We start from the raw sequence: 15,149 nt of genomic DNA, 5'->3' as shown, positions 1-15,149 counted from the left end.
ACATAAAAGTCTATGCAGTTTTTGTAATGTCAATAATAGCCAGTATTTTGAAACCTGGTGTACTTTGATTGACTGCATGTACCTTGTGAAGTGAAAACAAGTGTTATTCTTTGACAGACTAATTTCATTTTGAGTCAGATTTATAGTGTTTTTGTACAGTTAGTGTGTGCAGAGAAAGATGTGTTCTATTTTGAAATGAAGAGTTAGTATATATTTGACAAAATGTATTTTTGAGAAGAAAATTATCCATTTGGCCAATTGTGTTTTGTAGGTGTGAGTCTGTGTTAAGAGTTTAGAAAAAGTATCTGAAGTATGGGTAGGCGCTTGTTAGCGATTGAAAAAAACTGTAAAAGGGAGTTTTTCCTTCCCATCATAGTGAACTGCTTGCTCGTTTGTGCCGAATGCTGTAAGGTCTTTTTCATACAGTATAAAGCACACTGACATAATTGCCGTTGTGATTTGGAAGGTTTATAAATAAACCTGAATTGAATTGAACTCGCAGTGCCAGAGTGTTATTTTTCTGAGAGTAAATGGCTGCTATTTTGCACCAAAGCAAATACTCACACACTGATTTCTGTAGTAAAAGGTTTCACATTACAATTTGTGAAGCAAAAGAGCCCCTAAATTTGCATGTAATGTAAGGGGGAAAACTGTTTCATTTTCTTGCAATATAAGGCAATAAAAATTAAAAAAACAAGCTCATGGAAACAAAATCCAGCCCTGCTATTTAGAAAGTTAAAAGTAAAATCGACAGAAATCACTGCACTTCCTGTTGTGCACCAAACAGAGACACATGGTTATTTTCCTCCAACCTGCAGAAGAGAATTCCTTAATAAGTATTGGGAGTATGGTGGAAGGAGCTCTAACACCACTCATGGATGGGCTCCAAACAATTCATTTTTGACATTACCCCGGTGGGTGCTGACATTAACTCAGACAATGACAAAAACTGGCAGGCTTTTCCACACCAAACCCCTGTCATTCATATGAATGGGATCCATGCAGAGAATGTCCAGGACAGTCAGCAGGTGTTGGTTATTCAGAAATTGCAGCACACATCATTATAATTCCCTCATGCTGGCCCTCCACACCCACTGTGGTTTGGTACCTGCAATATGTTAGCCATGTCTCCTTCCTTTCTCTATCCTTCCCTACAAGTGTGATGTATTTAAATTCCTGTGCTTTATCCTTTACACTAAACGGGCACAGACAATACAATATATAGTATAGTAGCAATATAGAAGTACCTACATAGAAAAACATACAGTTGAACACTATGGATTGGCTTCTCTAGAGACCACACCTCAACATTATTGAAGCAATGTGTGATCAATTTAAAAGAGAATGAAACAAATAGCAGCCAACATCCAAAGCGCTCTAAATGTCCTTCAAGAAGCCTGAAGAGCTGTTCCTGAAGACTGCTTACAGAAATTATGAGAAAGCTTCCCTATAAGAGAGTTCAGGCTCTGTTGACGAATAAAGGTGGTCATACCAAACACAGACACAAGCTCTGTTCTTCCCCCAGTATACTGTATTCTCATCTATGTTTGGACATTTCAAGAAATCTCTGCACCTATTTATCCATTTTCCTGCCAAATGTAAAAAAAGCAAAGGGCGGCTTAAGACTTTTGCACAGTACTGCATGTGTGTGGGAGGTCCCAGAGCAGAGCATCACCGTGAAATTACTGCAACACCATTACAAACCTTTTAACTAAAGTGTTCCTCTGGAATTAAAAGTTGTACATTTGTCAAGACAACTCTTTGACAGTCTTTTGAGTCTGCCTTGGACTGCAGCACTTTGATTGTGTTGCCATGGTGACCGAACCAAGTCTCTGGGCAATTATGGGAACATTACCTTCATTACAGAGTGTGGGAGTATAGTCATAGTTGGTTGGGGTTCGTGAGGATATGAATCTGCCATTTATTTAATTTAAAATGAGGGATTGAGGGAAGCCTCATAAATCTGCTGGTGTGAGAGATTTACATTGTTCACTGCTGTTGAGACTTTTTAAAATTGTATGTAAGAGAAGAATTTTAATCCAATTATGGTTTATGGGGAGTTCTGCGGAGCACTGGGCTTGCTAAACGACACAGAAAACACATTTATGAGTTCAAGAAGATAAAACTTTCCTGCTACTCTTTGTCTTTCTTTTCTTTTTTTCCAACATTTGCAGCAAATTCCCTCTGAAATTTATGGGCCTGTTAGGGCTCCTTAATTTAAGCTGCAGCCAGTCCTTCTGGCCACACCACAGTGCCTGTGGAGGAGGCCATTACCATTCTGCACTGGGTTTAGAGATGACCCGGGTCACAGATGACATCAGAAATACTCATTTCCCTCCCTGAAGTCTTCCAAACTTTTGCACCGCAACGAGGTGGAGGAGCTGGCACAGACTCTTCCTCTGCTACCTTCATTTTAATCTCAGCTGAATTTCTGCTTCTAGAAGACATTTTTGACTTTAGATTTGCTGAAACTTTCCCAGCTTTAGCTTGTATTGTTTTGAAATTTTGAAACAATACGAAGCACTCTTGATATATAAGTATTAGATTTTGATTCTTTTATTGCAGCACTAAATTGAGGTTTGTGTTTTGTTCGATCGGTATCCTTCACGCAGCTTTAGAGAATAGACTGTTCACAAGACACACAGGGACACGTTTAATCTGCAGATTAAACTGCAGATTTAAACCCAAATTATCCTCCTGCCTGTGTGCTTCACTGCACATGTTTTGCTATGAGTACTTCCACTTACAGAAATCATATCCCAGGCTCTAACCCTTAACTTTACCCATCACGACTGGATGTGCATCCTCACCTTAAGCTGACCCTGAAAGGAGCAATTCAGCATTTTGTGGAATACACCTTTTTGGTGTCTTTCCCAAAGTCAGATATAATCAGTGCTTGGCCAGCAGCAGTTAGCTTACCACACAGACTGGAAACAAGTTTTGATGTGCTGAGTAACTGGCTGTTTCTTATCTGAGTTGGGCTTATAAGAGATAAAGTGTAAAAGCTACAAGTGTTGGGGTTATGTGGCAGAATCTCAGTTGGCTGTCTGGCAACCTCATAGAGGTAGTAAGACTTGGAGGGCAAGGGAGTGGGGTAATGTCCGAAATCATTTCTTTTAGCGACAACAGAGGTTTACTCTATTAAACTTCAGGGTACCGAGTACTAGACTATTTTTCATTAATACACTACTTTGTGCCTCAGTTCTTCCCCCGTTCTGCACATTTTGTTTTCTTTTGCAACACTTAAACTTTGCTATAAATAAACCAAATAGTTTTGTTTGAGACTAAACCCAGAAATTGTCTAATTAACACATTCCCTCTAAAAAAAAAAAAAAAAGCAGCTACAAGATCCCTTAAAAAGAACAGACAGCAAACATGACACAGTTTAGGTTACATTAAAGGTGGGTTTCAAAGTGGCTTGCAGGTGAAGCAGTTTAAATAGTGCAGAAAAGCATTGTTGGCATCATCTTCCCTCTCAAGCCAACAAATTTTCACATTGTTACACTTTTGTTCAAGTGTGGCAGTTCAATGTAGTTAACAGTAATTTGCAGGCAAAGGTGCTCTGCTGGTGTCGTCACTATCACAGGATTTGTAACCGTAGAAACCAAGGTGATGTTAGAAACATTTGCCGTTTGCATTTTAACTGTTGATGTTAAACCCAAAGACGCATTTTGTGATTTTTTTATTCATCCTAATTCTAAAAACCCCCCTGTTTACTCACTCACTTTAATCTCTAAACTGAACCAAACAGAGACAAATTCATAAAAACGGAAGTAAAATGAAAGTTTAAGGTGGTTGAAGATCCGTGCGATTGTAACATCCACAACCCCGCCTCATACCGAACACAGACTTCTCCAAATTTTGTTTTTCCCTGAGTAAATATAAGTATGTGTTGAGCTTGGAGTAGATGTGACCCCAATTACAGTCCACCCCTTACCTCCTGTTCTGTAACAAGTGTAACACTGTGCTGAATCATACTTGCAAATGCTTAAGGGTCCCTTAGTTAAGAGGCAGGGTAGAAGTGCAGCAGCAATCTTTGGAACATCCTTACTATTCATTAATGAAAGCACAAACTTGAGATGGAAATCGATGCATTATAAAACTTCACTTTTTGGGGGAGAAATATAAAGCATAAAATGTACATGTTTCCACAGAAAAGCTGTTTATTCTGTACGAAAATAATGACATGAATTTTTATCTACAAGTGTCACAATGTGCAAACACAGGGAAACAGAAAAAATTGACTCTCTTTGGCTGAAACTTAACAAGGTCCAGAAGGAAACAAATATGAATACAGATTAGACTCAGGGAGTCGGTGGCCTGTACTATAAAATTAGTTCAACATACTCACGGCATTTTTCCATTATCTGGATTCACTTACACTAACTTTGGCAATCAGGAAACGCAGTTAGATGAAGCCCATCATAATCTTGCCAACTTAACCCAGGGGTTTTTCCCTGTGTAGCATTGGCACCATATGACCAGTCACAATTATGAATAAGTGTACTGGCTGCAGAGCAGAGCTGATTTTACATAGAAAACTAGAACTCTACTGTGGGAAAATATAAATAGGTTAAACATGCAATACAGCCTGAAAGCAACACATCTCCTGACAATGCAGCAAAAAACCCCAAAACCCAAGCAATAAAATTGTGTCTGAGAAACTATAACTGATGCTCAGAGGCTAAAATATTGGGCCCAGAGGTCTGTGGCATCTTCCAGGGATCAATTAATTGATCAGTAGGCAGTATTTTCATACCCGTTGATCTCTAATCTCTAAACATAATGTCCTCTGGAGCAATAAGAAGTGATCCAGCTTCATAGTACATAAAACTGATGATTAACCCGAATATTACCTGGTTAAGATGAAATCCTGCTTCATACTACAGACCTCTGAATTCACAGAGGACATGTCAGAAAAAAATAGTGTGATAACTCAAATGGTAGCAAAAAGAAGGGACTTTGTGAACACGAAGGACTAATCGCTCTCAAAAAGCAGGCAGGAGAGGAACAGGGGAAGACAGAGAGGAAGCACAACTAACAGAGGACACAGAGAAAACAACCCTTAAGAGAGTGATACTTGGTGTGAGGTCAAGGGAACATTTGAGATCAATAATGTTTCCCTCTTTGACTTATGGTTATACACTTCCTATTTTATTATTGTAGTTATTTGTCTCTTGTGTCTTGCATTTAATTTTACTTCGTCCTCGTGTCTCATTGTCTAGATTTTATTCACCTACTCCACATGGATCCTGGATCCACTCCCCTGATTGGCCCTCAGTGTATATAACTAGTGTATAACTAGTCCTGTCTGTTTCCCTGCTCCTCCCCAGTGCTACGTGGTTTCAGTAAAGACTGGATGTAGGGGCTGGTTTGGAATTGAGCCAATGCAGTGCTTAAACAGCTCTTCGAAGAAGCAAGATAATATTGTCAGTGTAAAGGTTAAAAATAAATGGGTCCTCACAGAAGCAGAACACAAACATAGACACACATGGTCATGTGGCTCGTACCCCTCCCTTGCCCTACATGGTCCCTGTCATCACTCACCATTACATCATGCAATTAAAGTAGAACATAGGAACTTTGTCTGGGCTTATTTCCAAACACAGTGTAACTCAAAATTGATTTCCCCTTAATACAACCCCACACTGGCATAAAAACAGCCCGGTAGATTTTGCGATTAATGTGGCAGAACGGATTCTGCCACAGCACACTTGTTACAGATGCCGATAGAGCGCACACCCTTCCAAAAGAGATCAGCTGTAATGATCAAATGAGTCGCAGAAATGATGAATTGTGGGTAATTATGAGGTTACTGCTCGCGCATGCAGAGAACGCTTAATAGCAATTCACAGTTTATGAACACTTTATGAATATTAATTGTTTTGTTCATGAATCAGAGGTACAGTGTGTAGGTGAACGACTCCTTAACTGAGGCTAATTTCTTGGAGGCAAAGAATTAAATAGGTTAATGGGCAGAGCCAAAGAAACGTGATTGGAAAAAGAACTTTTACAAACTTTCTCTTATCGCATGAGTCAGTCAGTAAATTACAGTTCAGTTCAGCAGGCTTCCTGCTGTGTTTAGTAGTAAAGAAAAAAGTAACGTCAGAGGAAATGATTACACTTTTATCAAACATTGCATTAAGTTTATATTAGGAGCTACAGTCACTCAGCAGGACCTTAGATTGAATGAGTGAGTCGATGAACACTTATCTATAATAATGACATGAGATTTGCCTGGATCTGTTTGATTCAGCACAGCAGTGGATTGATTGATTGATGCCATTGTAAGCTTGCAGTAATTAATTTAAACAGGGCAATGCAGCGCTTAGGAGGAACAAAAAGTAGTAAATGGATTTTTCAGGTTTACATTTTCACACTAGAAAGGCAAGAACATTAAAAGACAGGCACCTCTCGCAAAGACATCTTCTTATTCCTATCTATATCTATATCTAATTTCACTTAAAATTACCTTGTGTCTACACTGTAACTTATTTTGGTACAACCTCAAATGGTTGCCAGTACATCACAAATATACTTTTCTCTCTTTCTTTGATGAAATGTAATCAGTGTGTCCTCAACTCGGGTGTCTGACATCCCTCTCACTCACAGCAGTGATGATCACACCATAGTCCACTTCATTGTTGCCACATTACCACTTTGTTATTAGATTTAGCAGCTTAAAATGGCTCATTTTTCTCTCCATCTGCTCTGTTTAGTGAGTGAGAGGGAAGCTATTATGATCAGTGTTTTTCAGTTGCTTTGGAGTTTATTTTGGATCCACGTTTATTATTGAGGGTTTTCTCTTTGATTTTGCAGTGTTTCTAGTGCTCAGAGTTTTGATTATACCTTAATTTCATTATTATTCTAATCATTTTTGAACATGCATGCTTAGATTGCTTTATAGTCTTAATATTTGGGGTCCTCCTGATACTCTTCTTTCCATAAAAACATCCATGTTAGGTGAACTGGTGGTTGGCCATGGATGTAAAGTGGATTTGTTTTTGAATTTACGGTCTGTCTGGGTTGTTTTGATTACTTTCACCTGTGTTTCATTCTCCTCCTGTTTCTCACTTCCTATCCTCCCTCAGTGTATAAATAGTCCTGTCCCTCTCGTTGTATTCCCAGTGCTGCAGTCTCGTTTTTTTTAAAAGTGTTGTATATTTTCACATGCACTTTTTTAGTAGGCAGGATTTGTCTTCACTTTTCATGCACACGTAAACACTGTTTAAGTCACTGAAACTCCTTTTACAGCGATGATTTTGAATTTCTGCTTTGCAGGCAAGGAAAACTGCAATTTTTGTCTTGCAATGTCAAAGATTTGCACCCTTCTCCTTTTCTGATGTCAGACTGTGCACAGTGTTAGTGTCTGTAGCCTTCTGATTGGGTAACATTTCTATGCAGTTAAGGTTATATCACTACCTCTTACAATCACAAACAAGTTTAGAACTACTTGTTGTTTTGTTGACATCTCAAAATAGTGAAAATCTACAGAAAATATATTTTCACTCTCCGGAGTAAGGCCACCGTCACACTAAACGCAGACCCACTGCAGGTTTATCTCCATGTGATTCTAGGGTAGATACATAAAGCTGCATTGTAATGAAGTGAGACAGCACTTACTGATACAAACAGAACAAGGACAAAGCATCTCACAGCTCATATAATGCAGCAGTAGACGGTGCAAGACGCCCACTGGGGATGGTTCTTTGGCCAGTTCTCACTTATTAGGATGGCTGACTGAGCATGCAGACACCCTGAGGGAAGAGGATGTTGAGATGGTGGGTGGTGCTGATGGAAGGAGCCACTTTAGTATTCCTCAAGATAGTTTTGTCTACTTGAGCAGGGTCGGGGACAATGTACTGTATGTGTGCACTTCCTTGTTTTAGCTTTGCATTGTGTTTGGGGTCATCTGGCAGTTGACCTCTGCTTTTTGGAAGAGGTTAAAAGCGAAGAAACACAAACTGTAAATGTTGGAAGGATGCTTTTTGATGATAAAGGTTATAGAGGGGGGTGTTTAGAGAGGATGGTTTCTATAGAGCAGTTGCTGCAGGAAGGTCACCATATACTGCTGATATTTATTTATTTTTAGCTTTTTATTTCTTATGTTTTCTGCTGTTTACTTCTGTTGAAGTGCTCTCAATAGAACACCTACCCATGTGCCAGAAAGTTGATTCTTTTCACCTGAACACTACAGAATCAACTTTCTAGGATTTCCTTACCTGGATGATTGAGCATGCATCAAGACACCTACCCATGCGGATTTTCATTCCACGGAGTTACCTACTTATTTGCATGAGCTTGAGCTCTAGGCCTTTTTTCTAAGTGTCTAGATCAATGCAGTGAATCTCTAATCTCCCAGGAAATATGTTTCAACTAGCTGTTTCTGATTGGAAATAAAGAGAGATTCAGCAACTTCATAGCTTATTCGGTGCTTCAGAAACACATTTTACTTTTGGCTTTTGTAATATTATGAAGGTGTTGCTTCTCAGTGGTTGTGAGGCTGTAGGAGAGGGAGAACACTGGTCAGTCCTCCGTCACTGCCAAGTGGTTCACCCACTCAGCGTCCAGTAAACTTTCCTAGTACCACGTTTTACTTTTCCACCAAAATATATTTAGATTAGAGGATTTGCAAGAAATGTGATACTAACATCTATTTTCCAGGGACCGTTTCTGCTGTCTTCCACTCATTTGGGTTTTGCACATAGACTGTAGATAAAAGATGGCTAAAGCCAGCATGATGTCACTCATGTGACGAGTTACCAACTTATTTGACTAGTGACGTGCAGAAAAATGCATTTTTAAGGCACTTCTAAATTCTATTTTCAGACCTGGAGGCTACATCAATTCTTTAGATACAGTGTAATCCTCTACACCAGTATGTAGTTGCTATGGTGATAATCATTCATACCACAGTTATATACTGCCTGCAGTAGTGTTCTAATCAAAAGGTGCTAATTAAACATACACACCTTGGTTTGACCACATAGCACTGATTGCATTTTTAGCTTGTGTAAATGATATGCACTTACTTTAAACTAAACAAGCGAATGATTTCAGGTGTCTAGTGGGTAACGCAATCAAAAGACTCATGTCAGTCTGGGAAGATTAGATTAGGATTGGTTATGCAACATGTGATGCCAAAATAATTAATGGATTCTACTGACCTGACAATAGTGAAGCTGAAGCTGTAAGTAAACATCTTCTGCAACACAGATTTCTTTTCAGATATTTTTTGTAATTTAGTACGTTGCAATATTGAGGCTAAATTCTAATGGAAAGTCAATAAACAGATAATGACAAGTCTGGATGAAATAATGACAAACGTGCTGTTAATCATCCTGTCCTCACAGTCAACAATATGTGGACCGTTATTGACCCAACAGCCGTTGTTGCACATACTGTCAGCGATCAATGTCCCATGTGAGTAAGTGTGAAATTACTACCTTTGGGCAACTGGCAATGATTGCACGTGTCCGCTGAAACAACAAAGAGCAGATCTGCTTCTGAGCTAGACAGAGACATGGCCGTTCGTTTAGAAAAAAGAGATGGTTGTTTCTATAGTTCATGTACAGGTATAGAGAAAACCTTTGTATCAGGCAAATGATAAATAAGCACAGATAACTCATATTACACACATACAAAAATATAAACCCGATTAATTACCAAGAAGCCAATCTTTAAATTATAATCACATAACTCAGGATCAAGGGAATACCCCCAAAAGTTGATTATGTTCACTGTCATTGCTCAGTGACAAAAACACTTATTAGCCCCTGAAACGAGGTCCAGGTAGTGGTTGCAGGAAGAGGGCAGTAGATAGTCTTGTTCTAACTGCTTCAGACAAAGCTAATGACCGGACCTCATACGGAAAGATCATCCCTGAATCGAGGAGGGGGCCTAAGGGTACATCTTTCACTATCTTGCAATACTGTGATTTAATCCATTCCAGAATTACAAAGACTGGTCAGAATCAGAGAAAATATTCAGTAATTGGCAGTTCTCTGGGTGAAAATGCCTCGGCCATACTGCTTTGAGACGATAGATAAAGCAACAGTAACTCAAATAACCACGTGTTACAACCAAGACCCCACCAGGGGCCACTCATATCAGCTAGAAACAGAAAAGTGAGGCTGCAGTTCACATAGGCTAAACAAAATTAGACAATAGAGGACTGTAACAATCTTCTGAGTCTACTGAGTTCTACTGTGAAATTTGAATGGTGTAATGGGGTCGTATGTTTTCTTGGAAATTTTGGGCCCCTTTAGTACAAACTCAGTATTAAATGCCACAGTCTACCTGAGTAATGCCGCTCACCATGTCCATCCCTTTACGACCAGTTTAGCCATTCTTTTTTATTAAGTTCAAGCGGGATAGCACACCATGTCAGGTCAAATGGAACCCCAAATGGAGCAGATGCAGAAGACCATCTCTGAACACACAAAACATGGGCTACAGCAGCAGAAGACCACACCGGGTACTATTCACATCAGCTACAACTGGGAAACAAAGTCTACTCAGCATCACCAAAATAGGACAATAGAACATAGAAATGTAGCCTGCTCTGACAAACTGAGCATTGTTTAAATACCACAGCCTACCTCAGTATTGTTGCTGTTCATGTCCATCCATTTGTGACCACAGTGCACTAATTTCCTGATTGCTGCTTCCAGCAGGATAACAAGACTTGCCACAAAGCTGAAGTCAACTCAAAATGGTTTCGTGACCATAATGAGTTCAGTGGACTCAAATGGGTGTTACAGTCACCACATCTCAATCCAATAGCAGCGGTGAATGTACTGTTCCACATTACAGATGTGCAAGTGATAAATCTGCAGCAACTGTGTGATGCTATCATGTCAGTATGGACTAAAATCTCAAAGGAACATTTCCAGCAGCTTATTGAATCCACACTACAAAAAATTCAGTCAGCTCTGAAGGCAAAAGAGGATCCACTCTAGTACTAGCAAGGTGTACATAATGAAATATCCAGTGGCTGATAGATTAATGGTGAGAAGCATTTAATAAAAAACATCATCATGGTACATATAATTAAGCAGTTGGGGCCATAATTGACCCTAATTATCACTGCCTCCATATGTCATGAATAGCAGAGTTGATTAGTTCAGTTAACTCACCAGGGCTGGCTTGTCGTTCTTCATTTACCCAATTTTGTTTTTTTAAAAAGTAAGACAAAATTCATTCAAATGTACTGATGCAGGCCAAAACCACCAACTCTTTCTCTACCCATATATTTTTATCGAGAGCCACTGGTGCTTCAGTGTGCTTTGGAAAAGACTAAATTTACAATATTGATTTCACCTGTATTGCCCTCCTAGAAATACATCGATATTTAATGTTTATTCCTCAAGCTATCTCTCACATTAAAACAAAAAGCTCCACATTTTACATAAAATATGCAGGAAATTCAGAAAGAAGTAGCAAAAAAGCACAAAATTGCAGGATTAAGCTCCCTAACTGTAAGCATTTTTTCTTTTAACTAATCAGTTCCTTTGGCCCTAAAATGAGAAACACATTGAGGGCAGATGAACTGTCAAACGAATTATATTACAGTTTTTTACAGTCGCTAACAAGCGCCTACCCATACTTCAGATACTTTTTCTAAACTCTTAACACAGACCCACACCTACAAAACACAATTGGCCAAATGGATAATATCCTTCCCAAAAATACACTTTGTTAAATATATACTAACTCCTCATTTCAAAATTAGAACACATCTTTCTCTGCACACACTAACTGTACAAAAACACTATAAATCTGACTCAAAATGAAATTAGTCTGTCAAAGAATAACACTTGTTTTCACTTCACAAGGTACATGCAGTCAATCAAAGTACACCAGGTTTCAAAATACTGGCTATTATTGACATTACAAAAACTGCATAGACTTTTATGTTTCAGTTTTACAGGTATTTGCATGCGAAACATGCAATCCACCATATTGACACCAGAAATGTCTTGGTTGGTAACTGTATGTCCACATGTACAGTAATGTTCACATTCAAAAGCATTCCAGTAAAAAGCAAACAAGTTTTTGTTTCTTTACTGTTTACCACAGGAGGTACAGTAGAAACACGGTATGATAGGACAGAGAAAGTTTTACAGTATTGCTTACAGTGAACAAAATATCCATGAAACACACAAGAGCATTCTGAACAAAAAAACAACAGCAAAAAGCCAAGATAAAAAGGGGGGGAGGGGGGCTAAAAAAAGGCAAAAAAGTTGCATCTAATCTCTGCGATCTTCAGGGTTAGGCCACATGTTTTCATCAACATCACATCTGATGTCAGCCAAGTCGATGCACCTGGGATAAAACCGCCTGGTATGTCGGATCCACCCTTGGCAATCGTCAACTGTGATGTCCCTGGAGCCAGCATCCATGGCTTCGAGGAGGGACATCTGGTCATGTGGCTGATGGTCATAAACCTTCCACCGCCATGCAGAAAAGAACTCCTCTATGGGGTTGAGGAAAGGTGAATAGGGTGGAAGGAAGAGACTCACCAGTCTTGGGTGGACTTCAAACCATGTTGTTATTGCTTGCGAGTGATGGAAAGCCACATTGTCCCAGGTAATTACAAAGGTCCTCATGTTTTCACCCTCCTGACCCTGCTCTGGAACCAGGCGCTGGTGGAGATCATTGAGAAAGGCAAGCAAGCGCTCTGTATTATAGGGTCCAACCTGACATTTGTGAAGGAGTAATCCTGCATTTGCAATTGCTGCACACATGGTAATGTTTGCCCCTCTCTGTCCTGGCACATCAACTGTGGCCCTTTTTCCAATTACATTCCGTCCACGTCGACGCCTTTTGGCCAGATTGAATCCTGCCTCATCGATGTATATGAATTCATGAGGGGCCTGGTTGGCCTCCAATTCCATAACTCTCTGAAACAAAGTTTATGTAAGTCATGTTAGTACTGTATACCATACTGTACTGTAACCTAGTATTGTGTAGGTTACCTACTTGCAAAGTGCAAAGCTTATAGAACTGGACATTGGATTGAATATACACTGTACCTGGACATATTGTCGTCGTAGCTCCTTGACCCTCTCACTGTTCCTCTCAAAGGGAACAGTGTAGAGCTGCTTCATCCGCACTCTATGTTTGGACAATGTCCGCGTAATGGTTGTGAGGCTGATTCTATCGATATTGTCAAATATCATGGTTGATTACATGGTCAATGATAGTGGCACGGATTTCATCACTGACTACTGTTCTTGCAGCCCTTGGAATGCCACCACCACGCATTCTTACACCTCTACCTTGCCCTCTCCTTGGGCCTGCTCTTCTCTCTGGGCCCCTTGCTCTTACTCCTCCTCGACCAGACATTACAGTGTTTGTCTTTTTTTTGTTTCCAAAAACATCACTCCTCAAGGTCTTGCCTTATGAACCCCACTGAGTCTAAGCCAGAATGGAAGAAGGTGTGGTTGGCCCAATTTACCCAACATAAATCAGCTGTGTGTCAATTATTCAATTGTTTGTTTGTTTACAGCTGAGATATATTTTTGATATTGATATTGTTTTTGTACTGATATCATTGCAGAAGCAGAGGTTTTTATACTGTATCTACGGTTTGGAATATTGTTTTTGCTATTGTGGGATGTTGTGTGTTAACATTCGTAGATACTACAAGAACAGTCCATAGTTTTGTTGGGAGGTATAACTTGTCTGTTAAGAAAATGTAAGCATTGTGGAAATGTGTTCACTGACTGCATATTGGGTGAACACGACATGAAATGTGTGAATGGTATGGCCACAACAGACCGATCCTGTGCTAATTGTGTTTAGAGTTTTGCAAATGTGACAACTGTTTGGACAAATGCTTGTTAGCGACTGTAAAAAACTGTAAGGTCACACAATATGTAAATCTCACAAGTAAAGCTAATGTGGAAGTAAATCTGCATTCTTTCTGGTGGCCAGCAGGGGGCTACTCTTTTGTTTTCAAGAAGGAGAGTCACTCCAGTTGTGTTAAACAAATGTAACTGGATTTATGACCTGAGTAAACATTTTTCTGATGGGCTTATTGTCATTTGTTAGTTTAAAGTCTTATTTAATTCAACCTGATCACCATTTTTCAAATTGACTATTTAAGTATAAACTGGAAGATAAAGTTAACTTGTTCTCACTGACAAATCACTACTATATGAGCATTCTCAGTTTTTACAATGAAATCCACCACTCACATCTGGTGCCAAAAGTTAAGATGCCTACTGGCAAAAACGGTCAATTTGAAGCTCCAGAAAGCGTCTTCACAAACCAGTGGGTGACATGAATGTTTATATCCATCTTTTATATACAGTCTTGGAGGCTATAGTCATAAATGGTGTATGAACATTTGTTTGGTATAATCACAGCTTCTACTGAATATCATAGTGGATGCTTGCCATCTTGCTTGCATGCCTTTTTTATGTTTACACCTTCCTTTTTTTGCCTCATTATTCAAAACTTTTAACCTTTTTATAATGTGAACATGCGCTTTAAAAAAAAGGAGTATATATGACAGAAAATATGAACAAAATCAACAAATATTCCAAAATAGGCCCATAATCAGTCACTTTAAGCTGTTTAGACTCCACTTTTTAACTATTTATGACTTTTTCCTAGAGTAACCAGTCCGGCGCTTCTGGTATTCAAGTTTTAATTTTCTAACTTGGCAGTCGATCAAGCTTACTCTCAGTCAGAGCTCACTGAAGCGAGAGTCGACTTCAAAATACAGGACTGTTCTGGATCCTGTATCCATGATGCCACAGCCGGCCTCATTCTGAAGCAGCGGCCTTTCATCTCTGGTGAACTCCACCTAACAAGCTCATTTACAGTGGCCACAGCTACAGCAGTGTGGGCTCAGGTTGTAGGGAGACTGTTTTTACCTCAGTGAGCTTCATATTTCATCACAGCTGAAGTAAGCAGGACGAAAGCTGTGGCTCAGGTGGGGATTTGATTGTTGTTATTTTCCTCTAATAAAACCTCCTTTTTTTTTTTAAAGAAACATTGTATGTGGCTACTTGGGTGAGTTCAGCTAATTAACAAAACACTTTTCTTTTTCTTTATTTTTACCCTTAATACATATTTTCTCATTTGTATTTTTTATTGCCTTGGTCTTGCACGATAAATCTCAGGGGATGCAATTA

At 39.3% G+C, this 15,149-nt stretch overlaps 2 protein-coding genes across 2 annotated transcripts in view; one reads left to right on the top strand and one right to left on the bottom strand.

The window, feature by feature from the left end:
* Positions 1-15,149, top strand: part of LOC146649784 (ankyrin repeat- and BTB/POZ domain-containing protein 3-A) — a 287,069-nt gene that overhangs the window by 52,298 nt on the left and 219,622 nt on the right. The gene's annotated exons all lie outside the window — the stretch shown is intronic.
* Positions 11,598-13,159, bottom strand: LOC146649788 (uncharacterized). Its single transcript, XM_085386640.1, has 2 exons — positions 13,038-13,159; positions 11,598-12,905 (listed from the first exon to the last, which is right to left on the bottom strand). The coding sequence occupies exons 1-2, from the start codon at positions 13,110-13,112 to the stop codon at positions 12,252-12,254; spliced, it is 729 nt and encodes a 242-aa protein (XP_085242766.1). The 5' UTR covers positions 13,113-13,159; the 3' UTR covers positions 11,598-12,251.

The sequence above is a fragment of the Rhamphochromis longiceps genome, linkage group LG17, assembly GCF_057381845.1.
Source record: "Rhamphochromis longiceps isolate RC_006_pf linkage group LG17, R_longiceps_female_GT1.1, whole genome shotgun sequence".
Taxonomy (NCBI): Eukaryota; Metazoa; Chordata; class Actinopteri; order Cichliformes; family Cichlidae; genus Rhamphochromis; species Rhamphochromis longiceps.
This window is presented reverse-complemented; position numbering and strand designations above follow the sequence as displayed.

Excerpts from the sequence above, each read along its gene's own strand:
- LOC146649788 (XM_085386640.1), bottom strand. The coding sequence starts at position 13,112 with ATGAAGCAGCTCTACACTGTTCCCTTTGAGAGGAACAGTGAGAGGGTC. Across the intron at positions 12,906-13,037 it reads TACGACGACAATATGTCCAG|AGAGTTATGGAATTGGAGGC; the intron begins GTACAGTGTATA and ends ACTTTGTTTCAG.